Consider the following 25,681-nt stretch of genomic DNA (forward strand, 5'->3'; position numbering starts at 1 on the left):
AACCCATATCTCTTAGGTCTCCTGCATTGGCAGGTGGGTTCTTTACCACTAACCCCACCTGGGAAGCCCCTATTTAATAAGTTTATATAATTTGAATTTGAATAATAGTTCTGTTTAATGACCAACTCTCAAAAATTTCTTAAATCTTTATTTTTTCTCGTGAGATGATTTGAACTAACTCTAGACATCCCCTGTGGAAGCACAGACAAGTAACACATTTTGATTTTGATTAAAAACAGTGGGATAAGGCAAGTATGATAGGTATTTACTGCAGATAGTTCCAATTGTGAGGGGCCTGGAGAAATTTTGGGACAAGTCTGTAGAGGAGGAAGAGAGAATGTTTCAGGTAGATCGATATATAGATTAGCAACATTTGGACACTGCACTGGATCGGGGGAAAGAAGGGAAAGATAATGTTCAGATTTTTGGCCATGTTTGTACTAACAATGTACATAATCTCCTTCCCCCATGAATGTTTATTTTCCTGTCATCCTTGGCATTTATTTTCATACCATATTTTTGAACCCTGTGTGATGATTATGCATTCTTGGGTATGCATAGCATAGCGAACAATGCACTCCTAGTGGTACACTTCAGCCTGCTCCAGCTTATCCTGATGAGAAGCAGAGGTAGGGTTCTTTTTCCTGCTTGCTGTTTTCCAGTGACTTAGCTATCCTAGAAATGTAGTTGATTTTTATTTTTGATATTTTAATTCAGTAGGGTTTTGACATGGAGTCAGCTCTCTAATAGCCAGTTTATTCTGAATGCATCTTATGATTAATTCAGAAAGATACTGAATACTATTTTTTTTTTTTTCAATAGGAATTTCTCTTTTTAGAAATGCAAGCACTAAAAGTTTGTGGCTTGTCAAGTCACTGTTTAATCCCTTGTAAAGATCTTACACTTAGGTCATGATCATTTTTTCCCCATAATTTGCTTTAGAGCATATGAGAGTTTTTGAAATTTGAGGATTATAAGATTTGCTGTTACTTTTTTTTTTTTTCTTCCCATAAAGGAAGACCTGTATTCAGTCCCAGGTCTCTTGTGAAATGTGTGATGCTTAATTGGAATATTGTTGCTTGGAATAACTCAATGCCAATTAACTGATTTCTTCAACATATACTTTTTGAGCATATTAAGTTCTAGATATGTTAGAATAAATATGTTGTATATATCCTGTTAATTTTGATACTTTAAAGCTTATCTTCCTTTGTATAATTATAATGTTGATACTGTACAGACTCAATAATGTTGGATATGTTCTCTGATTATCTAGCACATGTGGATTTATGTTGAATTTCTAAAAATAACACTAAAATAATAAAAGTAGAGAATTGTGAAAAAGGAAAATGTAAGTTGGAAACCAAGACAAAGAAAATTTTATCTGTATGTAATCTATATATATCTATACTACCTATCACACATAGTAGTTAAATCTGCAAATCTTTGGGTTTGCTTCCTGGCAGCTCACATGAAAAGAGAAAAAAATCTTTTAACATTTCCTTCCTAATCAAGTTTAGGCTTTGTCAGACTCCTCGCAGACATACATATAATTTCAGTCTGTCTACCCATGAGATTCTTTTAGGATTTACTCTTCTCATTTTTCTTTTAATGGCCAAATTGCTTAAATTTTCTTTTAACTGATCTTGTATGTATAATGTATGAAAGAGCTTATTTCTACAGACGTTTAATGATGTTCAGTGTTCTGAAGAGGAGACAGTTGAAGAATCTAGATAGATAGTAAGAGAAAAAGCAAAAAGAAAGGTAATTAGAAGTGAACTGAAATTAATTTATGAGGATGTACTTACCAATATGCTGTGCTGTGCTCTGTTTAGTTACTCAGTCTTGTCCGACTCTTTGTGACACCTTGAACTGTAGCCCGCTAGGCTCCTCTGTTCATGGGGATTCTCCAGGCAAGAATACTGGAGTGGGTTGCCATGTCCTCCCCCAGGGGATCTTCCCCACCCAGGAATCGAACCGAGGTCTCCCACATTGCAGGCGGATTCTTTATCATCTGAGTCACCAGGGAAGCCCAAGAATACTGGAATGGGTAGCCTATCTCTTCTCCCAGGGATCTTCCCAACCCGGGAATTGAACCAGGATCTCCTGCATTGCGGGGAGGTCTTTACCAGCTGAGACGCCCCCACTTAGCAACATATGTGCTGATGTTTCTCGGAATGCGTGTGTCTCAGCTTTTGAATTATTAACTTTTTCTGTTGTAACTTACATTTCTTTCATTGTAATAACTTTTATATGAGAGCAAGTGTGTGTATATAAAAAAAGAGGGAGGCATGTCAGTGCACCCAGATACCCAAGTTGATTTCAGGGAAGCACCTGATTCCTGAAGAAATTAAAGGAATCTAATGAAGTTCAAGGGTAGGTGATTGGCTTTGGAGAATGAATTATAATGTATTAATCTGACTTTGTTTGGTAGACAAGAGAGAAAAAGAAAAACTGTGAACATATTCTTGTTTGGAAGCACCAGTTTGCTATTCATTCCCTTAATTCATCAATCATTGAAAGGTGAATTATCAGGAAAAACATTTCAGTGACATTTGCCTGTAGCTACTAAATTGGTAGTTTTGCCTGAATTACTTGATCAATTCAACCTGAGTTCCTAAATTGACTAAACGTTTGGCTGAAAAGACTCTTGGTGAAAATATAGACTATTTCACAAGCTTGTAGTGACACATTGTGTGAAAATATAGATTATGAGCATCCAACACATTTTAGTTAATCCAAGTAAATGTTCCTGACCTAAATATAAGAGCAAATGCCATCACAAAAGCTGATGTAAGACGTAGACATTTAAATAGCTGTGTAGTAGAACATTTCCAATATTATTTTCTAAAGGTTAGCTGTCAAAGTTTACATCCTGTGAAGAAAAAGTTTTAAAATGGCTTAGAATCTAGCCTGTGTTTTGTTCTTAGTGTTTTTAGACAAAACGGCCCTTCTGTACTTTATTTCTAAAAATCAAAAGCTGTTAGAGCCAGAAAGGGTTTTGTGATGGAATCCAAGCCCTTCTTGTTACAGATGACGAAACAGAAGCCAGGTGAGAATATGGACAGCCCAGTGCTTTTTAAACTGTGTTGTGAAGTGAGTGGTTTCCTACTTGAATTAAGACCTAAGCAGGTATGAGCATGTCTTTGTAAAGAAGATGCTCAGACGCACCCTGTATCCTGTACTGCCTTGTCTTTCTGGGTGACTCTCTTCTTTTGTCCATTGAATTAATGTATGGTCCTATTTGTCGAGAAAACTAAGGAGCCATATTAAAAATCTGTACTAATGTAGATAAATTTTGTAAAATCAACCAAGATTGATCACCGTCCCTACTTAATTCAGAGCAAAGGAAGGGAACCTAATTTTTCTATTTTTCCACACCTCGTTTGCTGTAATGAAAATGGCTTTTTGCTTTGAATCGTTTTCAGTGAAATGATTTTCAATATTGTTGTCTTTGTGGCATTTTGACAATTAAAATGTATTTCTCAAGCCCACTGGAAATGCTGCAATGCTTTTTCTCCTTTTCATTTTTTCCATTGGTCGTATCTGTGCTTGTTGCCTAGGAAACTACACTTGGGTTGAATTCTGTTTGCTTGCTTGTCAGGCTGTCAGAGTTATGGGTAAAGTTCGTGACTTTATAGTTGGAAAAGTACTTCCTAAATATTAGAAATGTTTTATCTATATTAAAGTGCTTTATCTCCTCAATTAAAAAGCAGACTAGCAGTTGTTTGGTTTTCTTAATATAATAAATAGAGGATTCTTCCCCACCTCCTATTACTATTGGAATTTTCTATGTTGTATACAGATTTGCAGTAGGATTTGAATTGTCACATAGGTTCATTCCAAATATAGCAGTTTAATAAAAAAATTCTTCTGTAAATATTTGTTTCTTTGGGGAGTCATGGTCATGTATTACGGTTATCGAAATATGCAAATATAAGCATAAAAATATTACATAAAAAAGTCCAATGAGATTTTAGAAAATGCAAGTTATTTGCCCTATATCTAACAAGTTGAAAGATTGTTTTCTCTTTATAACATTTTCAAATTAAAAAGATGCAGGAGGGCCGTTTCACATCTTATTCTTTCTTAGTGATTAGTTAATAAAACAGAGAGTATAAAATGACTGATTATTGAATTATATTTTTATTTAGCTAAATTCAGTATCTGACAGAATTATTTAATATAAAAACTTGCAATGACATGTTTTGCACACTCTGACTAGTGGCTAGCTACCTGGCAGCACAGATAGGGGTCTTGCTAGTCCAAGGCACCATTTGGGGCCTTATTAGAAATGCAGTCTCTCAGCCCTGCCCAGAACCTACTGAATCAGCACCTGTATTTTTAACAAGATCTCCCAGGTTAGATGTGCAGTGCTCTCTGGTTGAGAGCAGTGATTCGCTGTCTTGGCTGCAAATAGAATTTCCTGGAGAGCTTGTAAAAGTAATGTCTGGATTTTGTCCTAGACCCTAGACCCAAGTTTCAGGATTTCTTTGTGGGGGACCAGGAACCCACATTTTACAGGATACTCCGAGATCCTTTTTAATGACTAGTGATTATTTGCACCCATGGGTCTAACTCAAAGAGTTACAAACAAGAGCACTGTGGGGATGGGAAGACCGTAGTACTGACCTGCATTTCTGACCTTTTATTAAGGTCAGGTATAGCAAGGCTGCAGATGAGAGAATTAGCCCTTGTTGAGTACTTAGTACATTCCAGGCATTATTGTCTGAAACAGACTACATATTTGACTGAAAAGAATCTTTCGGCAAATATATAGCCTACATCCCAAGGTTGTAGTGACATACTGTGTGAATGTACAGATTGAACCTGTTAATCCCCATCAGTGTTTCCTATATGGGTATGAAGCATGAAGCATTTAGTTTTACAGACACACACACACACACTCTCACACACACACACTCCATGATGTCACCCCACTTCAGTGTGTACCACTGCCTATTTCTCCCCACAAATCCCCTAAGAATAAAATAAATTGTGATGAAGTTAAAAGTCTCATTTGTCTGCCAGTCTTAGCTGAAGGGAAATGTCTCATTCTGAAGTTCTTTCATGACCTTTCTTTTCACCCGTGGAAACGATTGCAAAGATCCCAGCATCAGGGGAGCCGCCAGCTTAGTGACAGTGGTGTTCCTGCAGCTCTGAGCAAACCCACATGCCTTTACTGCTCTTCTTCCAGGTTGGCGGGGACATCAGAGCCCTGATCTTTCATTCAGTCCTTGGTGTTGCAGGACTCCATGCTTCCTCGAAAGGGGTGTGCTCTACACGGCTTGACTATCATGGCTTGGATTTATCTCCACCAGTTAGTGGTAGGTTAGCTTCACCAGTTTCCCTACTTATTAAGTGGGAGTAATAATGTAACCTGTATTTAGCCGTGTTCTGAGGAGGTTATCAATTAATGCAGTAAGATTCTTAGCACACACATGACCCCATAGTAAATGTTCAATGAGTGTTAGTGATTACAGACTTAATTGGCTTGTTACAGATGATTAGGATGTATTTACTTTTACATGATTCTTTCCTCAACAAAAAGGAGGGATGGATTAGATTAGCTCTGAAAGATCTCTGCACTTTGAAGGTAACGCAAACAGACACAAGGCCATATGTTTCAGAAATATCCAGTCTTATTGCCGCCTTGCAGCAACCAGGGCCAAATGGCTTTATGAATAGCCAGGATGTATAAGGCTCTTAGCAAGGAATTGATTTGAAACTGGAACACTCAGGACAGGAGAGTGGATAATGAGCTGTTTGAATGCTTTCTTAGTGCTGCTGTCCGGCTCTCCCAGATGAACTAGCATTCTTCCACCTTCCCCAGCCCCTGATTCCTTCCTCAGCTTCACTTTACAGTACTGATCACCTCGTGACATTATCTGTCCTTGTTTATCCATTGTCCTTCTCATCACTAGTAAAGGAAATGGACAAGGGATCTCTCTGGTGATTTGTGTCACCAGAGTGTGTAGTTCTTGGGGGGTCACTTACGGGCAGCAACTAGAAGTGTGCCTAGCACACAGAAGGTGCTTGTCAGATATTTGTATTGAATTAATGACTTTTGATACCTTCTTGTATAGCTTTTAGTACCATGAAGATTCAAGTTCAAGATGAAGAATCTATATATGAGCATAATGATGCATAGCGACTCTGGTGGAAGTTTACCACCTGAATGCTAAGAAGGGCTTTGCTTCTTAGCTGGCCTTTCCAGCTAAGAAATTCCCTCTCAGTCCAGTGGTTAAGACTGCCTTCCAATGTAGGGGGTGTGGGTTTGATCCCTTGTTGGACAGCTAAGATCCTACATGCCTTGTGGCCAAGAAACAAAAACATAAAAGAGAAGCAAAATTGTAACAAATTCAATAAAGATAAAGATTTTTGAAATAGTCCACATTAAAAAAAAAAAACTTAAAAAAGGAGTTCCTTGCCATTGTGAAGTAGCTGATGACGGTTAATATGTTCATGAAATAATTATAAAGTCTACTTACATAGAGGACCTTCCTTATATAACAGAAAGTTGTACTTTCCTTAAATAATAGAAAGGATTACATCCTTAAAGAATGTACTTTCTTAAAGAATAGAAAGTTGGCTCATGAAATAGGTGAAAAGCTGGTCCCTGGTTAGGAGAAAAATATTACACTTTTGTAGAGTATTATGAAATAAAGGTTAAAATAATAAAGGAATGGTAGAATAATGCTAATCAAAAGTTAACTTGACAGTTACTGAGTTACTTGAATCCTTAATAAAATAATAGAAGACAAATGTCAAAGGAGAAAGGGCACTGCGCATTTAGAGAGTATCTCCGAAACCATCAATAGGTAACATCAATTTTGAAAGACAGATGACTTGTCAGGTGAAGCTGATAATTTCAAAATTTAATTTACATGGTGGTTGAACTAAATTGGTACAGTGGAAGTCATATAAGGGATTTGATAGATATACATATAAAATTATATATGAAGAATTTAGATTTACTCGAGCTCAAATATTTTCAGAGGAGAGCAAACACTGAGTGAAGAACAATAGTACAAAGTTAATAATAAATAGTCGAATGTTGCTGAGATTCTTCATGAGAGAGTTTATCACTAATGTATCAGTTTGTAATTCTTTGAGCTGCTTCTAACAGAAACCACCCCCACTTTTTTATTTTTGGTCTTCTCTGGCCATCTAATATCTGTAATTGTTTTTTCTTTGCTAAAAAGGTTGCCCTTATAATACTTAAGACAGTCAATATGAAAGGATGGAGATAGATGGGTAGTCACATTCATTCATACAACAACATTTTAGCAAACGTTTGCTGGGCTGGGATCTAAGGGTGGAACCTCTGAGATTAACAAGGGAGATGGGTAAGAGAGCACTGGTTCTAATCAGCGAAATTGACATAAGGCGTGGATTCACTGTGCTTTCAGAACCTAGGGACTCCTTAGGGAAGGAGGTGCCCTCCAGGCTCTTAGAGTGGTCAAGACAATGGACAAGAAGGGATGGAGGGGTCTGTGGCCTCTGGTCACTTCAGAGCACTCCAACTGGATCTCAGCATTGGGTGGAGAGGTGCCAGGGCTTAATCTGACGTCTTGTGACCCCACCGATCAACCTCTCCGAGTTGTGCCGTCTGACAGGTACTTTGGTAAAGGTGTTGTGAGTGATACGCAGAGGATGCATTCATGCATTCAGAGGTCTGGGCTGGAGGCAAGGAACATGTGAGCTGATGAGAGCCCATCAAAATGTTGTAGCACAGCTAAAGAAAGTTTTAATGTGGCATAGTGGTAAAGAACCCGCCTTGCCAATGCAGGAGATGCGAGAGATGAGGGTTCAATCCCTGGGTTGGGGAGACCCCCTGGAGAAGGAAATGGCAACCCACTCTGGTATTCTTGCCGGGAAAATCTCATCAACCCAGAAGCCTGGGTATAGCCAATGGGATTGCAAAGAGTTGGACCTGACTGAGCGACTGAGCACACACACAGCCCTGCGAGTCTTCAAGTGCAATGGCGGGAGCAGCAGCCTGGATGTCAGAGTTATACTAGAAATACAGAATTTCATCTTCCATGACCCAAGATCCGTGGAATCATCTTAACAAGATCCCTTGGTGTGTTGTATGCACATTAAAGTTGGAGAATTTCTGACTTAAATGACCCTGGTTGACTCATCCAGGGCTCCCTCCCTGGTGTTCACTGTCTCCATCGCTTCTTTAATGCTACATTTTAGCCGCACAAATTTCTTGCAGTCGTTTTAATTGTGTACAATTAAGCGTCTGCCCTCTGTCCCTAGAGTTTTCTCTGTCTATGTGTTTTCTTCCTCTCTCATTATCCCACTGGCCAAACACCACCATCTCCGCGATGAAACAAAACCCCAAACAGACAAACCTAAACCTTCAGTTCTGATGACTTATTCACTTCTTTGCTGGTTCAGCACCCTCTGGGGAGTTGTGACAGTAACAAGTGTAGTGTTATTTCCTAGGAGCTGTGTGCTTAGGGGAGGCAGACCCCCAAACTCAGGGTGATAGCATGGCAGATACTCTGGTGGGGTCAGGCCATTAAAGGAGCACCTTGCCACTGAAGATGTGTTCAGTAGCTTCCTGAGAGAGGAGACCTCAAGAGTGAGAAAGGACAGCAGGGAAAGATTGAGCTGTCCCTTCTGTCTGAAGGCTTCGAGGATGCTCTGAGAAAGTGCCCTGCCTGACCCCTGCGGAGGCTCTCAGTATTTCTCCTTTGGCACCGTGTCACCCTGCGCAGGGCTGGGTGATTAGTCCGCCTTCTCCATGGCACGACAGCCTCCACAGGGCAGAGCCGTGACTGTGCCGCACACTGAGCTCCGGGGACTGGTGGTCAAAAGCATCCATTGAGGAAGAGAGGGCGGTTTATGGTTCTGTACTGGGGGCTGGTGGGGGAAGGCTTTAACCCACATGAGGATGGGTTAAAGGAAAAGTGAGGGTCAAGCAGCCTTCTTTCTCCAAAGTTGCTTATCAAGGAAAGAACACAAGAGAGCAGCATCTGGAGAGGAATTGGAGGAAGTGGGATCGGTTCTTAAGATTTCTGAGTTGATTATTCAATCGACAAACATTAATGGAAGGAGGTACAGTTAGACCTCACTCTCTATGGAGGTTCCCACAAATATTTTTGAATCCCAGTGCATGTATCTCCAGCAAGGACCCTGCCTCTTTTTCAGCGCTTATACTGTAAACAAGGTCCCTTTCATGGTGTATTGGGTGCCACGTTTTTCACATTTTTGTGCTTTTGGTTGGTGATCTTGCCGTTCAAAATGACCCCTCAAATGTAAAATGCAGTTTTGTGGTCCTAAATCCAACAAGTCAGATGTACCTCACGGAGAAAATACGTGTTATTTCAGCTTCAGCCTGGCATGAGATTTAGTCCTGTTGGCTGTGAGTTTAGCGTTCATGAATCAACCATATCAATGTGATGAAGAGTCTTTAAACAGAAACTCGCAGAAAACATGGCCATGCAGAGGCTCCGACCTCACCCGTGGCCCCTCCCGGACCAAGGCCTCAGCGTTCTGAGTTCGGGGAGGGTGGGCAGTGGCCTCACAGTGTGGCTGCCGCGAGCAGCAGGAATCGGACTTTCTCTCCTGGGGGCCGCTCCGGGCCCTGGGATCAGGCAGCGAGGACAGCCAGAGCTGGACTTCACCCCCGAGCCCTCCCCGCCAGCGGGCGACTGTCCCTGGAAATAGAGGGTGTGTGCAGGGCCCAGCGCTCATCTGTGGGGGAAGCATTGCCTCTCACGGTAACACAAGATCCTCCTGGCTGCAGCATACACTTTTTCCTGTCCTCTCAACTTTCTCTCTCTCTCTCTGCTGCTGCTTTCTCCCCCCGCTGCTTTTCCTCAATCCTGCTGTATATTTGTCCTTTCTTTAAACTTCTCTTTAATTGCCTCTTTCTGAATCTGCTGCTGGATCAGACAGGTTTGAGGAGCAGCCGCGGGGGCCCCTGGGCAGTGAGGACCGGGGTGGGTGGACGCCAGAGGCCACCCAGGAGGGGAGACATGAAAGTATCTGAGCTGGGAGCACATTGTGGGGAACCATTGGTGTGGACAGTCAGCAAGGCATGTGGCTGTCTGCAGAGGTGAGGAGACTGTTCTAGAAGATGGGGTTAGAAAGATGTTTTCAGTCCTGGTGGCTACAGGCCTAGACCTCAAGACTTCTCACCTGCAGCTGTTTTTTTGGAGGGGGGCTTTTATTTAATATTTTAAATTGAGAGAACTGAGAATCACATGCAACTGTAAGAAATAATATCTAGAGATTCCTTGTCTGTTTCCCCTCACTGGTAAGATTTTGAAACACTGAAGTTTTAGATCCTAACAGCACTGAGACAACCCACTGATCTTATTCACTTATCTCCGTTTACTTGTACTCATATGAATATTTGGGAGGTTCATGATGAGGGTGGATGTATTATTTTTTTCCAGAATGGGAATCCTAATGATTCCAATTTCATAATGCCTCAGAGAAATTCTTGAGTTTGTCTTTGTAAATATTTTCACATGACATTAGAACACTGAATATTTATTTCCCTCTTGACTCTCTCTTCCTTCCTCATATGTATCTAAGATTCAGTGGGACCTTTGAACTCATCCTCTTATCTATAGAAATGGGTTTTAAACTCAGTCTTCCCAAGAAATCTCCTGTTATTTCTAGTGAAGGGTAAGCATACTGTGGTGGCTTTGACACGTCTTAATTCTTCCTGGATAGCAGTGTGGTCAAATGACACGGGATGGGGAGTCTATTGACAAGCACTCCAGGGACATCTAGGCTCAGAGGAGTAGTGTAACCTTTGACCCAGCCCTACACTCTCTTTCTGGTCTCAGGTCACTCATCTGTAAATGTGATATTTCAGTTTCTCTCTCAGACCACCTTCCAACTATAGTGTTCTTTATTTATAGCTTGTAAATTTTGTAGGGGTGTGTGTGTGTATGTATATATAATATATATATATATATGATAACAGGGTAATAAAATTCATCTTTTGTCCTTCTCTCTGAGTCATCTGCTGTTTTTTCAAGCTTATTTCCTGTCTTGCCTTTCCTCAGATTATTTCCAAGGATTTTATCTCAGTAAGTGAAATACAAATAAACACCTTTATAAAAAGGGGCACTCTTATATTGGAAGGTGGCAATTCTGTTGTCATGTTTTTCTCCCCATGGCTTGTATTAATAACTTCTCTCCTCACTGTGATATGTGTCTTTAAGAAATGTGTTATTGCTAAAGATGGCGGAGACGGTCTCATTTTGCACAAAGCATAATTTTGCTGTTTGCATCATAAGTTCTAATATGTGTGTCAACTGCATATTATTTTTAGATTTGATTAAATACCTTGATGGCTGGTGTCTGTCTTCTTGGAAAAGGCTTCTTCATTGCCTTGGGTGGTTAAATGATTTAAATATCACTGGAAGAATAAAAGAAGAGAAACATTGGGAAAACTGATTAGGAGTAGGGGTATGATGTATAACCGTTAAAAATGTATATATCTGAACTTTTAAGTATTGCTCTAATTCATTATTAGATGTTCCATTTTTTTTCACTTATTTAAAAGGCACCTTATCTAGAGAGGCAAATCAATATTTACAGTGCATTAGTGCCACAGAGAATTTGAAGGTTTATCCACTCTTCAAAGGGAGGCACACATCAAACAGCCTCCACCACCACCCAGGACCTGGTGACATCGTCCCCACCTCTGGGCGCTTCATCCAGTAGCTTAATTATTGAAGATCCTCATCTTTGAATTTTCTTTAATATTTCAGAGCCATACTTTGAAAATCTATATACTAAATAAATCAGAGATTACCAGGAGAGAAAGTTTTATTATTGTGTTTTGAGAAGTATTGATTTTCCTAAAATGGAGGGTAAGGAATGATGATAATAATGACCAAATTACCTTCAATGAGAAGCTCCCATTATTTCTAATTGCTTGCAAGAATGCAAATTGCACAGGATTATTAGTAATGCTGAAAAACTGTGAGCCCTAGAAACATGAAGCAAATTATAGGCAAAAAGGCTGTATTTGTATTTTATTTCTCTGAGGCCAAGACAAAATTGGGTTCTTTTATGCAATATTTTGCTTTATCAGGACAGTGAGAGGTGGGGAGCTTGTCAAATGAATCAGGCAGTTGTGTTTCATGCTTCATTTTGTTGATAAGGTCAGACCTCTGGAGTAGTCTCTTTCCTTAGAATCATGTTCAAGTCATCCAAAGACCTGAAGGCAGTTGTGGCTACTTCTGCATTGTAACCGACAACTCTTGTACATTTTTCATTCTTCTCTGAGGCAACTCTTAATGACACTACTTTGAGATGCTTTTATATTTTTTTCTAGTGCCTCTTCATAAATGATTTTAAGTTCTGTTTAGGATGAGGTTTGGTGGATGATTATCAGTATAGGAGTATATGATCCTGTATGGAATCAAACAGTTTTTAGTTTTAATGCTAAATCTCTGATTTTATAGATGGGGACACTGAGGTCCAGTGAGGTGGACTGACATGTTGGGATTGCACATCTAGGCAGGTGGTGGTTCTTTTTTTCTTTTCGGTAGACTGAGCAGTTTTATTTGTGACTTACAGTTCTAAAATCTGCTTACTTGATAGGCTGTTGTTGGTCAGTCGATAAGTCGTGTCTGACTCTTGCGACCTCATGGACTGCATCAAGCCAGGCTTCCTTGTCCTTCACCTAGTAGTCCCTAGACTACTAGGAGGGAAAAGGTACAAACCAACACGTACAGTATGAGCCCGTTTTTGTAAAATAAAGCAGAAACACACTAGGAATACAAAAACTAAAGGCAAAGGCTGAAGTGAATGTTAACTAAATTCCTTATCCAAGTACATGGTCAGTTCAGTTCAGTTCAGTTGCTCAGTTGTGTCTGACTCTTTGCGACCCTGTAGACTACAGCATGCTGGGCTCCCCTGTCCATCACCACCTCCTGGAGCTTTTTCAAACTCATGTCCATAGAGTCGGTGATGCCACCCAACCATCTCATTCTCTGTCGTCCCCTTTTCCTCCTGCCTTCAATCTCCCCACATCTTTTCCAATGAGTCAGTTCTTCACATCAGGTGGCCAAAGTATTGGAGTTTCAGCTTCAGCATCAGTCCTTTCAATGAATATTCAAGACTAATTTCCTTTAGGATGGACTGGTTGGATCTCCTTGCAGTCCATGGGACTCTCAAGAGTCTTCTCCAACACCCCAGTTCAAAAGCATCAATTCTTTGGTGCTCACCTTTCTTTATATAGTCCAATTCTCACATCCATACATGACTACTGGAAAAACCATCACTTTGACTAGATGGACCTTTGCTGGCAAAGTAATGTCTCTGCTTTTTAATAAGCTGTCTAGGTTGGTCATAACTTTTCTTCCAAGGAGCAAGTGTCTTTTAATTTCATGGCTGCAGTCACCATCCTCAGTGATTTTGGAGCCCAAGAAAAGAAAGTCTCTCACTGTTCCATTGCTTCCCCATCTATTTGCTGTGAAGTGATGGGATTGGATGCCATAATCTTAGTTTTCTGAATGTTGAGTTTTAAGCCAACTTTTTCACTCTCCTCCTTCACTTTCATCGAGAGGCTCTTTAGTTCTTCTTTGCTTTCTGCTGTAACGGTGATATCATCTGTGTATCTGAGGTTATTGATATTTCTCCCGGCAATCTTGATTCCAGTTTGTGCTTCCTCCAGCCCAGCATTTCTCATGATGTACTCTGCATGTAAGTTAAATAAGCATGGTGACAATATACAGGCTTGAGGTACTCCTTTCCTGATTTGGAACCAGTCTGTTGTTCCAAGTCCAGTTCTAACTGTTGCTTCCTGACCTGCATACAGATTTCTCAGGAGGTCTGGTAATCCCATTCTCTTGAAGAATTTTCCACAGTTTGTTTTGATCCACAAAGTAAAAGGCTTTGGTGTAGTCAATAAAGCAGAAGTAGGTGTTTTTCTGGAACTCTCTTGCTTTTTCAGTGGATGTTGGCAATTTGATCTCTGATTCCTCTGCCTTTTCTAAATCCACTTTGAACATCTGGAAGTTCATGTTCAAGTACATGGTCAGTACTATAATACTCCATATCATAGCTTCTCCTAATCTATATTCAATTTTTTATCTTTCTAATGGTGTCATTTAATGAACATCTATTAATTTTAATGGAGATTTGGATCCTTTGCATCACGAAGAACATCTCAGGGAGACTGTTAGGCAAAACTCTATTCATAGTGATCCAGAAACATATTTTGTGTTGTTCACTGGGTTGATATTGAACCAAAGGTGCCCAGACACTAATGGGTAAGATGAGGCCCCTTGGCACAAAATAAGATGGTAGCCCCAAATGTATTCCTCACTCAGCACAGCTGCAGTTTAAAGAAAAAAGCCATTTTATCTACTATTCTTGATGAGGCAGCAAAATGATAACTTTTAAAAAATCCTGACCGTTGAACATGCAATTTAATATTTTGTGTAACAACATAGGAGGCAGGCATAAAGCACTTGTACATATTGAGAGTAGTGAAAGTGTTACTCTGTCAGTCATGTCCAACTTTTTGTTACCCCGTGGAATATAGCCCTCCAGGCACAGCTCATCCATCCAAACGATTTCCCAGGCGAGAATACTGCAGTGGGTTGCCCTTTCCTTCTGCAAGGGATCTTCCTGGCCCAGGGATCCAACCCTGGTCTCGTGCATTTCAGGTGAACTCTCTCATCTGAGCCACCAGGGAAACCACATATTGAGAAAAACTTGTATATGATGATTTGAGTTGTAAGCTAAGATAACCATTTTTAATGGAGCAGTGCTTTTATTTGAAAGAATGAAAAAGCTGTGTTTATTCAGACTTTGGTTATCTGGCAGGGTTTCTAGAAAATGGATGAACTGAGCCTGTCATTACATGGAAAATACAGTGTTCATTGCCAAAGATAACATTTGAGCTTTAAATTCTAGTAGAATTAGATTTTGGAAAACTTATATCTCATTGTGAGCATGATAACGTCCCAATACTTAATGATTTTTCTGATGGAATTGGTAGTAATATTCACATATGTGATTTTCTGACATATTTCTTAATATGTCAACATTTGGAGGGTTGGTTTAACCTAATTACTAATATGTTCCAAGTAATTGTTGCAAAATTTTTCATGGGTAGAAGATCCATTCGAAGAGTAAGATGTAACAAGAGAACAGGACGTTTGCATTCTATATTGCAGCTAACCTTCGAGTCAAGTTTTGATGTGGTATCAAAGATTTACAGTTATCTGAGGAGATTAATTTTTATTTTATTTATTTGACTGTACTGAGTCTTAGTTCTCTAGGCCAGAATACTGGAGTGGGTAGTCTCCCTTCTCCAGGGCGTCTTCCCAACCCAGTGATTGAACCCAGGTCTCCCACATTGCAGGCAGATTCTTTTCCAGTTGAGCCACTTAGTTATGACACATGGGATTTTAGTTGCTACGTGTGGTATCTAGTTCCTTGACCAGGGATCCCTGGGCCCCTTGCATTGGGAGTGTGACATCTTAACCACTGGGCCACCAGGGAAGTCCATCTGAGAAGATTATTAAAATTCTATTTCCTGTCGCAACTAAGTGTTTGTGGAGTTCTTTTTTTCTTTGTATACTTGGTCATGTTGCAGCAGGTTAATGAAGAAGCAGAAATGAGAATCCAGATGTCTGCTGCTAAGCAACCTGTGAGACAGTGCCCCTCTCCAGCTTCATGTGCTTTGTTTTGTAAAATCATTTTCATAAAATTCTGTTGTTTATGTTAACATGTAATAGGTTTATTATTGTTAACTTAAAAATGAATGAATAAATATTAAAAAACTGTTTTTTCCATTTTCACTTCTAGCATGGTATATGCCTAGCTATACCCCACATAAACATAAGTTTTTTGGGTTTTTCAGTAACTTTTAGGGTGAGAAGGGGTCCTGAGGTCAAAATTGAGAAATACCAGTATAGGTATCTGTCCTTTGGGGCATGCTTCGTCATCTTATGCATCATACTTCCTTTATTGAATGAGCAGAGATTTTTTATTTTTTTCCTTCATTTTCTTTTCCCCTCTCCTTTTAACATTTTTGGAATTGGGATTCCTCTTGTTTCAGTTTATATGTATAGCATATGTAATAGTTCTTCAACTCTCCCAAATCTAATGATGCTGTTAAAATCCGTGTTTGATTTCTCAGTGTATGTAATTTTACTTTGAAAACACTGCAAAATTCTTCACCTTTACAAAATTGAGACTGACATTTATATCTGCAAGTAGCTAGGAGTGGAGTTTATTTTTCAATGAATGGGCGAATAACAGAATTAATTTCAAGATTTGGGTGGTGATGGCGCGCTGACCAAGGAGCCTCAAGTTCTGGCCAGAAAACTCTCCCCATGCTCTTCCTGTCACCTCTTAGGCTCCACTTACTGGTCTCTGAAGTGAGTCACATGTTTCTCCACTGGGCCTGCACGCATGCTAAGTCGCTTCAGTTATGTCCAACTCTGCGACCCTATGGACTGAAGCCCACCAGGATCCTCTGTCTATGGGATTCTCCAGGCAAGAATACTGACTGGAGCGGGTTGCCATTCCCTCCTCCAGGGGATCTTCCTGTCCCAGAGATCTAACCTGCATCTCCTGCAGCTCCTGCATTGCAGGTGGATTCTTTACCACTAAGCCACCAGGGAAGCCCCCTTCTCCACTAGGGTTAATGCTTAAAATAAAGATTCAGATCGTGAGTATAAACTGGATGAAAATGACATAATTTTCACACAGCCATAAAACAAAGAAATTACAAACCAATAAAAATGTAAATTGTCACTATCAGTGTGAGACACTGTCTAAATCGCAGCCAGCATGTGTGGACATGCGATATGTTACGGTGTCTTCACATTGCTCCCCGTGTGCTCTTTGATGACTTTGTTCTTACAGCTCATCAACTGCAAGAAAACCTGACTTCAAGATCATCATGCTGTCACTTGGCATTCCTTTGCTGAGAGCATATTGTTTACTTTTCAAAATGAGTTTTGATCTCCTGCGGCATCCTTCACTGTGGGGTTTGTGTCAATGCTGCCTGCGGTCTGTGCCCTGGCATCTCCCCAGAAGGGGCAACCGAAAGGTCTGCAGTCCCGCTATAACTCCACCTCTTCTTGAATCCACTTTCTTCCCCTGCATCTCTAATTTTGAGGGTTACAGATGCAAAGAGGTACAAAGTGCTAATTATTTGTGTCTGTTTCAGACTAACAGATTAACACAGTGATCATGACTTTTCAGAAGACGATGATCCTAATTATTTATCTAATCTGAATCGGGTCTGCAGTGTATTTCTCTTGGGGAGAATTTCAGAAAGAAGTTGAGTAAGCTGTTTTATTGTGTTCAGTTGAATTCATTGAAGTTTATAGTCCCTGAATTTATTTGGGGGTGAAATGTACTTTCATGTACTTTTTTATTTTATCATTGTCGGGACTGCTTTTAGTCATTACTTCTGGACCATTTTTAAGGCCTTTTGTGAACTAACAGTGCTTCTTATAGTCTTACACACACACACACACACACACACACACACACACACACACACACACACACACACACACACACACACACACACAAATATAGGTATACACAGTTCGTTAACAACCAAGCAATCAGCAACCCTGTAACTGGAGGCAACAGAACCCATATCTAAGGAGCAGTATTTTAATTTCCCAGAAGTATTTTATTCTCCCTCCTCCCCATTTTGTTGCTTTTCTGCTTACATTTTTGATGTTTGAATCTGAGAACAATTTTTTTAATTGGGAGAGGACTTTTTTATGGTAAGAGCATAGTACTATTAACACACCTAGATCCTTAGAGGTATATTTTTGTGAACTTGTTTTTGAGAGTGACTGTATAGTTCTTTGTTTTGTTTTGTTTCTATTTTTTTGGTATAAATTGTAAGCAATAAGGACTGTCACATGTTTTTACATATACTTAAAAACTGGAAATTATTCTTCCCTGTAATTTTCCTGTATGTATTTCTCTTAGCAAATTAAGATAAACACCAATAGTATTAAATTAAATGTTCAATGTATTTTTTTTCTCTGGTTATGTTACTTAGACTTTTTATTGGTTATCAAATCCTCATGATGTGGAAGTAAATGTTAAAGGCAACATTTTATTATGATTCATATGCTTCTCTGATCATTCATATGTTTTCTCTGATCGTTTCTAATTTGCTTTAACATATTTGAGACTATTGGATTGACAATGGTTTAAATGTAACTGTTAGCATATATAAATCATCTGTCCTTAGTTTCACATCCTCAAGGATCTCCATAGCCACACATTGACCAGATGCATCAATATTCCAAAATTGTTTCTCATAGAATAAATGATGATTTTACTCCTTCTCCATTAAAGCTGTTTTGTTCGAGGCTTTTAATAAATATTTACCCTGCATCCTAGGTTTTGTAAACAAATTGCTCTAAGCATTAATTTAATCTAAAATTTTGTCGTATGTTTATTATGCTTTCCGCTCAGTTGACGTGTGGGGCTTTTGGTTCTGATTCTCAGTGTTACAGACGCATATGCCTGTGTTCTTCTACCTGGTTTTCTAGTGTTTCTTTTCCATTGTCACAGTCATCATGTCTGCTAGCATGTACCCAGTGCTACCATATGAAGGCTGACCTGAGTTTGTTATTCACTTTTGTTAGAGTAATTGCAAACAGAATACAGCTGATAGAACACCACCTTTTATGTAATTGTGTATGTGAGTATATGGCAGGTACTACCTGAGTATACTACCATGTGGCACAGTGGTCAAGAATCTGCCTGCCAATGCAGGAGATGCAAGAGACAAGAGTTTGCTCCTTGGGTTGGGAAGATCCCCTGTAGAAGGCATGGCAACCCACTCCAGTATTCTTGCCTGGAAAATTCCATGGACAGAGGAGTCTGGTGGGCTATATAGTCCATGGGATTGCAAAGAGTCAGACTGATTGACAGCATGCACACTTGCATATTGGTGTTCTACTTTTAAGATTTCATTATCTAAAGGATAAGAAATATGTTTGTGCTTTGCACTTTCTGATAATACTTTGTTGAGCAAAAGAAATATTTTATTCAACAGATTTCTTTACTAGCAAAGCCAAACCAATGTCAGGATGATAATAGCAGCGATGGTTATTTTTGTCAGTCTCTGTTGAGTACACACCATGTATCAGGATCTGTTTTAGGCAGTCTATCTCATTTAGTCCTTGCAGTCCCCTTAGGTGAGAAGTGATGTTTTATTGCTGTCTGTGTAGGAAGGGACCAGGGAGAGGACAGTGAAGCCACTTGCCTAGAGCCACACAGGTAACAGGTGTGAAATGCAGATACACCTGGCCGTCTTACTCCAGAGCAGGTGATCCTGTGGATAAGTATTCTTTCATCCTGTAGACATCCTGTTTCTTTCACAGTGAAGTCTTTTAAAGAAACGAATGGAATTTCTACTTAGGATGCTCACCCACTGTCACCTTAAAGTGTTACTCTACTCTTTAATCTCTGGGACTTAACTATCTTTATTCTCACACACAGTTTTCAGGTGTTAGGTTATCTTTTAAAAACACAATGCTTTTTTGTGTTACAGATATGCCTCTTCACGTCCGACGGAGCAGTGACCCAGCGTTAATTGGCCTTTCCACGTCTGTCAGTGATAATAACTTCTCCGAAGAGCCTTCAAGGAAAAACCCCACACGCTGGTCGACAACCGCTGGCTTCCTCAAGCAGAACAGTGCTGGCAGTCCTGCAGCCTGTGACAGGAAGGTAAGCGCCCCTCGTTTGTGTCTGCTTCACGCCAGCGAGGGCTGGCACCCATGGGCCGGGACTTTTGTGTCCACAGCATCCCCACCGTGTCTTCTGTGACCTTCACGCCAAAGTTCCAAGAGCTTCCTTATTTTGTATTGCCCTTGAATTTTCTGATAAAAATCTGTGTTATTTTTTCATTTTTTTGAATTGATAACATGTTCATGTGATTAAACATGACAACTTTCAACATGAAATACATACACATAAGGTCGCTCTCAAACTTGTCTCTTTGGTTACCCTTGTCTCTGTCCTCTTCAGCAACCCTCTTAGGAGCTTTTTGCATGTCCTTAAAGGGGTAATCGATGTGTAAGTGTATATCTACATTGGCCCCTGAGGTACACTAAAGAAATCACAGCATATGGACTGTTAAGGATGAAAGTGGACGTTGTCCATGGTCATTTGCTCTCACTATGCAGTTGTTAATTTTATCTTCATACGAAATGAAAGTGCACTGTCTAGTCTTAATAATATTCTCTTCTTTGACCTGATTTAATTTTGTCCATGACCTAATTTATTTAGTCTAAATAAACATATGTTATTTTAGTCTATTTAGCCTACTTTTTTCCACTTTGTATTAACAGTCTTTGTCATATATTCCTTATCATCCCGTTCTGTTAGATCTCTAACCTTTTACCCAATAAGCTTTAAGCTGTGCTTGTCATTTTCACTGCTGAATTTATAAAATAGATTCTCAGCAAACATCTATTGAGTAAATTAATGACAGTTTTTCAGTTCGGCCTGTAACTGAGCACTGTATGTATTGAGAAGTACAGAAACATATTAATCACACATTAATAGTAAAATCACTTCAGTCATGTCTGACTCTGTGAGCCCATAGATGGCAGCCCGCCAGACTCTCCTGTCCCTGGGATCCTCTAGGCAAGAACACTGAAATGTAGCTTGATATTTGCTTGATTTAGCCTTTGCATCTATGTTAAAATAACCTTTTAAATTTCTTTTAACTTAGTTTCATATTTCAACAAACTCCTTTTTGTACTAGTTTGTGTAAAGAAAAAAGACGGAATATATAAGATTAAACTGAGAAGGCTCTATTAAGAAAAGCAATGTACTGTAGTCTCTGCTTATTTTGGATGAGAGGTTTAACTGTTAGGCTCATTCTTCTGACCTATTTTATTAGATATGTGATGAGTATCTTATTGAGATTAGCCTGAAAATTTAGAATTTTCTATCACACAACAAACTGTTCAAAGAATCTGGTTTCTGAATAGGCCTCACGACCTTTCATTTATGTTCGGAATAGACCTGATTTACTTGGATATTCACAAATATATGGCTTCCCTGGTGACTCAGATGGTAAAGCGTCTGCCTGCAATGTGGGAGACCTGGATTCGATCCCTGGGTTGGGAAGATCCTCCGGAGAAGGCAATGGCAACCCACTCCCGTATTCTTGCCTGGAGAATCCTATGAATGGAGGAGCCTGGTAGGCTACAGTCCATGGGGTTGCAAAGAATTGGACACGACGGAGCCCCTTCACTTCACTTCACAAATATATAACAAGTCAAGTTGGTAGTTTAAAAAAATTTATTCCTTTTAGAAAGGTTTTTGCTTAGTTGTAGGATAGTGCGTCAGAACTCACTGAAGAAATGAAGGTTTTCTTTCTACCTCATTCAACATCTTGTCTGTATGAGTCAGCTTCACTTGTAGCGAAGAGAACCACAGAGCTATTTTAGACATAAAAGGACTTAATATTGAGAATTTGTGTTTCAGAAAATCACTGGAAGGGCTGGCAGAGCAGGCCATAGTCTGGGCCCCCAGGGCTTTCTGGACAGTCTGGCTGGTCTGAGGAGTGGGTACAAGACCTAATGTCCCCATGCCCGCATCCGCTCACTAGACATTAGCACCATCTCCTCATGTGCTCACCTTGCCTCCTGTCGCCTGTGTACCTGACCTGAACCCAGGAATACCCCAGAAAACACCACCATTTCCACTGCTTGCCACTAACGATAGCCCAAGAAAATCTCTATTTCACAATTATCATTAACATCACAGGCTCTTGAATCCAAATGAGCAGAATGAAGTTTGCTCCAGATACTTGTCTACAGGGGTGTTTTTTTCCTGGAAAATGAACTTCAGTGTTCTAGCCTCCAGAGCCCACAGAGGCTACCCAGAGCAGATGGGGATCCTTCTGGCCAGTTCTTTTTAAAATAACATGTATCTATCATTGTAAAAATGTGGGCAACTAGTAGCATAGAACAAAACTATAATAGCCTATTTCGAAACTCAGCTTAATACAGATGTTAATGATCACACACACAAAGTTGGAGTCATTCTCTGTCTACATAGTTGCATCCTGATGATTTCTACATTTCTTTCCATTTCCTGGGGATTTCCCCTGGTGTGAATTTTGTTAGAAATATTTTTGATGAATGCAAAATATTCCAGTGTAGAGTATACATCATCATTCTCTCATTGTTGGACATTTATACTATTTTTTCACATTATAAATATCAGTGCTATGAGATAAACTTGAATATAATTTTATTGGTTTTAAAAATGGTTACTTTACCCAATAAACTTTTTTCCTATTGGGAGTGGCATTTAATGTAGCCAGATAGCTGCACTATTCCTTAGCAAAGTCCTTGATTCACGCACATATCTCTAGATGACTTCGTATTCACCTATGGCACATGTAAAAGGTAGTGTGTAGGGAATTTGTCTTTTGAATTGTCTTTGGCTTTACTTTTCAATACCTATTTACTAAGTTTCCTGGTCTAGATTTTAAGTTGTTTGTAGTTTAGTCTGAGGAGTTTTTTTTTTTTTTTTTTTTTTTAACATGTATATGTCTAATAATGCTGTCTTATTTTCTGTAAATGACTTGTGATGTTTACAGTATTAAGGAAGAATGCTTGAAGGAAAGCATACTTGCTTATTGGTATGAAATTTTATTTATTTGTGTTGCATCCACGAGAGCTCACTCATGCTGGGAAATTTAAAGATGTTATAAATTCTTATCAGTGTGTAGAGATTTAGGTTTTCTGTATAAAAACATGGAAATAAATTAGTTAAGGGTTCACGGTCCTGTGATTCATTGATCTCTGTGCTTGTATAAATCATCTGTTCTTGTATAACTCATTTGCATATGTAAGTAGTTTTCTATTTTTCCAAGTTAAATAAACAAAATGGTTTTGGAGTAACCAATCAGCTAAAGCCTCTTCTTTCTGAACAAGACAGTCACAGTGAATTATCCCTTGTGGTTCAAAACCACAGATGAGAGATGGGATCTAACCAGGTTAAAGAGGGATACTGTGCTGTCAAGTTTAGAGGGCACAGTGCACAGACTTTGATGCTACTAAGCCAGATGAGAACTCAGAAACCAAGAGTGCTACAAATTCTGAATTTCTTAAATTTTGTCAGTTTTACCTGGCAGTGAGGCATAGAGGGGAAGAGAATCTTGGCTTTTTTTTCTGTGTTCTCTGGAACATTGGCTCATTCCTATTTCTCAACATTTTGTGGCTGACTGCCCTTTCCACCTCTTTGAGACCAATTTGCTCACACTGTGTGTGTGGAAAGTATCTTGCTAGAAGATGTATTGTCCTTTGAGATTTTGTGTGTGCAAATTAAATATTTCATCTTGGGAAAGAGTCAAGATATTTCAGTCAGTGTGAATATTTAAGTTGTCTTGCCACCTGTTCCGCCATCCTTGTTAGGTCCACATCCCTATGAATGAAGTGTCCACCTAGGATGTGGACATAGTTTGACTCAATTCAGTGTAATGAGGCACTTATCACAACCAGCCTGCCATGAGATTTCAGGGACAAGGTCTCTGTTCTGTTCATTGGGCAGTGGTTATAAGCTGTAGTTTCTTTCTGATAAGTAATAAGAGGTGTTTTTTTTTTAAGGTAGAAGTAGATGTTTTTCTGGAGCTCTCTTGCTTTTTTGATGATCCAGTGGATATTGGAAATTTGATCTCTGGTTCCTCTGTCTTTTCTAAAACCAGCTTGAACATCTGGAAGTTCTCGGTTCACGTACTGTTGAAGCCTGGCTTGGAGAATTGAGCATTACTTTGCTAGTGTGTGAGATGAGTGCAATTGTGTGGCAGTTTGAACATTCTTTGGCATTGCCTTTCTTTGGGATTGGGATGAAAACTGACCTTTTCCATTCCTGTGGCCACTGCTGAATTTTCCACATTTGCTGGCATATCGAGTGCAGCACTTTCACAGTATCATCTTTCAGGATTTGAAATAGCTCATCTGGAATTCCATCACCTCCACTAGCTTTGTTCATTGTGATGCTTCCTAAGGCCCACTTGACTTTGCATTCCAGGATGTCTGGCTCTAGGTGAATGATCACACCATTGTGATTTGTCTGGGTCATAAAGATCTTTTTTGTATAGTCTTTCTGTGTATTCTGCCACCTCTTCTTACTATTTTCTGCTTCTGTTAGGTCTATGCCATTTCTGTCCTTTATTGTGCTCATCTTTGCATGAGATGTTCCTTGGTATCTCTATTCAATAAATATAGTTTAATTTCCTGCCTTTTTTGCTAATTTGTGATATATTGAGAGCATTTTTCTGTGTCTTGCAAATATGGATAGCTTGCACAATGTTCTGTTACGTAATGATTTTTTGGGCTTGTTTATTAACTTTGGTGTTTCTTATTGTTGTTATTTAACGTATTTATACATTTTCCTTTTTTTGCTCTTATAAATAATCTTTAGAAGTATCCTCCAGAGGATATCCTAATATACCAATCAGATGTTGACATCTCTGATTATTTTCTTAGAATAGATTTCTTAAGTAGACTTATTTGACCAAGGAAACAAACATTTTTAAGGCTATTGATAGTTATTTCCCATAAATTCATAAAGTAAAAAGTACTTATGTTATATAAAGAGATTTATGATAATTCCTAGAGGGCTGGGCTGGGAAGTGAGAGGTAGAATGAAGAGCACCAAGAAGCACCTGGTACTCCTTCTGAATTCCAGTACTTACTGTTCTATTGAATAGCTTAATGGTTCCATTTGACTGTGCATCAGAATTACATATGGACTTTTAAAAGATAAACACATTGATACCAATAGATTCATTCACCTGTTTCGGGACATTTGTGTGTGTTTATTTAAAGCTCTTCTGTTGATTCCAGGAGGGTCTTTTTTAAAAGAACTTGGGTCCAGTTCAAAAGGGATGATATCTTCGCCTGTCAAGAGAAGGGCAAAGAAAAGTATAATTCTGATTTTGAGATGTTTTCTTTTTAGGCTAGATTTTCTGTCTTAGAATAGAATCTGAAACATTTAGCGTATTTGATTTTGTGACATTTCACTTCATTTCACACTCAGCTCATATTTATCATTTTTAAATGAAAATCTATTATTGAGTCTTTTTAAAAAGTATAAGAACACCCCATTGAGATACTAGATCCTATCTTATCAATACAAAGCTAGAATAGGAAATATTTTTCTAGATAGAAGCTATGATAAAAGCAGTGTTTTTGTTTATTGGTAATTTGTGAATCCATCCTGCCCCCTAATCTTAGTTGAAAGTGCATTTGAATACATAAGGTCATTTTCTGGGACTCCTAGATTCCTAGCATTAGGGTCTCCAATGCTAATCAGACACAAGAAGCCTCCAGAAAACTCCTGCTACCTGTTTTATTGAGAGCGGGAGTAAGAAAACTTTTACAGTTGATATGTAGACAATAAAATAGCAATAATCTTTGAATCCTATTTCATGTGATTATAAAGTAGCTGCTTGCTGGCTCAGTTATTCATTCATTTGTTCATTCATTGTAAAATGGTATTCTATATTTAGCTCTTTTTTTGCTTCCTCCTCCTCTTCTCAAACCTTTGGCTCCTTAGTCTGCTTCTTCTCATTTTTCTTTCTAATGTAGAAGACCAGTCACATTGGTAAATTTGAAAATACTAGTCTATTTTAGCAGGAGGCTATTATAAAAAAGTTGTTCAT

At 39.2% G+C, this 25,681-nt stretch overlaps 1 protein-coding gene across 15 annotated transcripts in view; it reads left to right on the forward strand.

The window, feature by feature from the left end:
- Positions 1–25,681, forward strand: part of PARD3 (par-3 family cell polarity regulator) — a 557,182-nt gene that overhangs the window by 227,719 nt on the left and 303,782 nt on the right. For all 15 annotated transcript variants that reach the window (XR_009690004.1, XM_061126148.1, XM_061126154.1 and 12 more), the window contains exon 4: positions 19,544–19,719. Coding sequence is in view for 14 of the 15 variants with exons in the window: in XM_061126148.1 (XP_060982131.1) it covers positions 19,544–19,719 (176 nt within the window). In the remaining variant the exon portion in view is untranslated. The remainder of the gene's footprint in view (positions 1–19,543; positions 19,720–25,681) is intronic.

This window comes from Dama dama, chromosome 23, assembly GCF_033118175.1.
Source record: "Dama dama isolate Ldn47 chromosome 23, ASM3311817v1, whole genome shotgun sequence".
Taxonomy (NCBI): domain Eukaryota; kingdom Metazoa; phylum Chordata; class Mammalia; order Artiodactyla; family Cervidae; genus Dama; species Dama dama.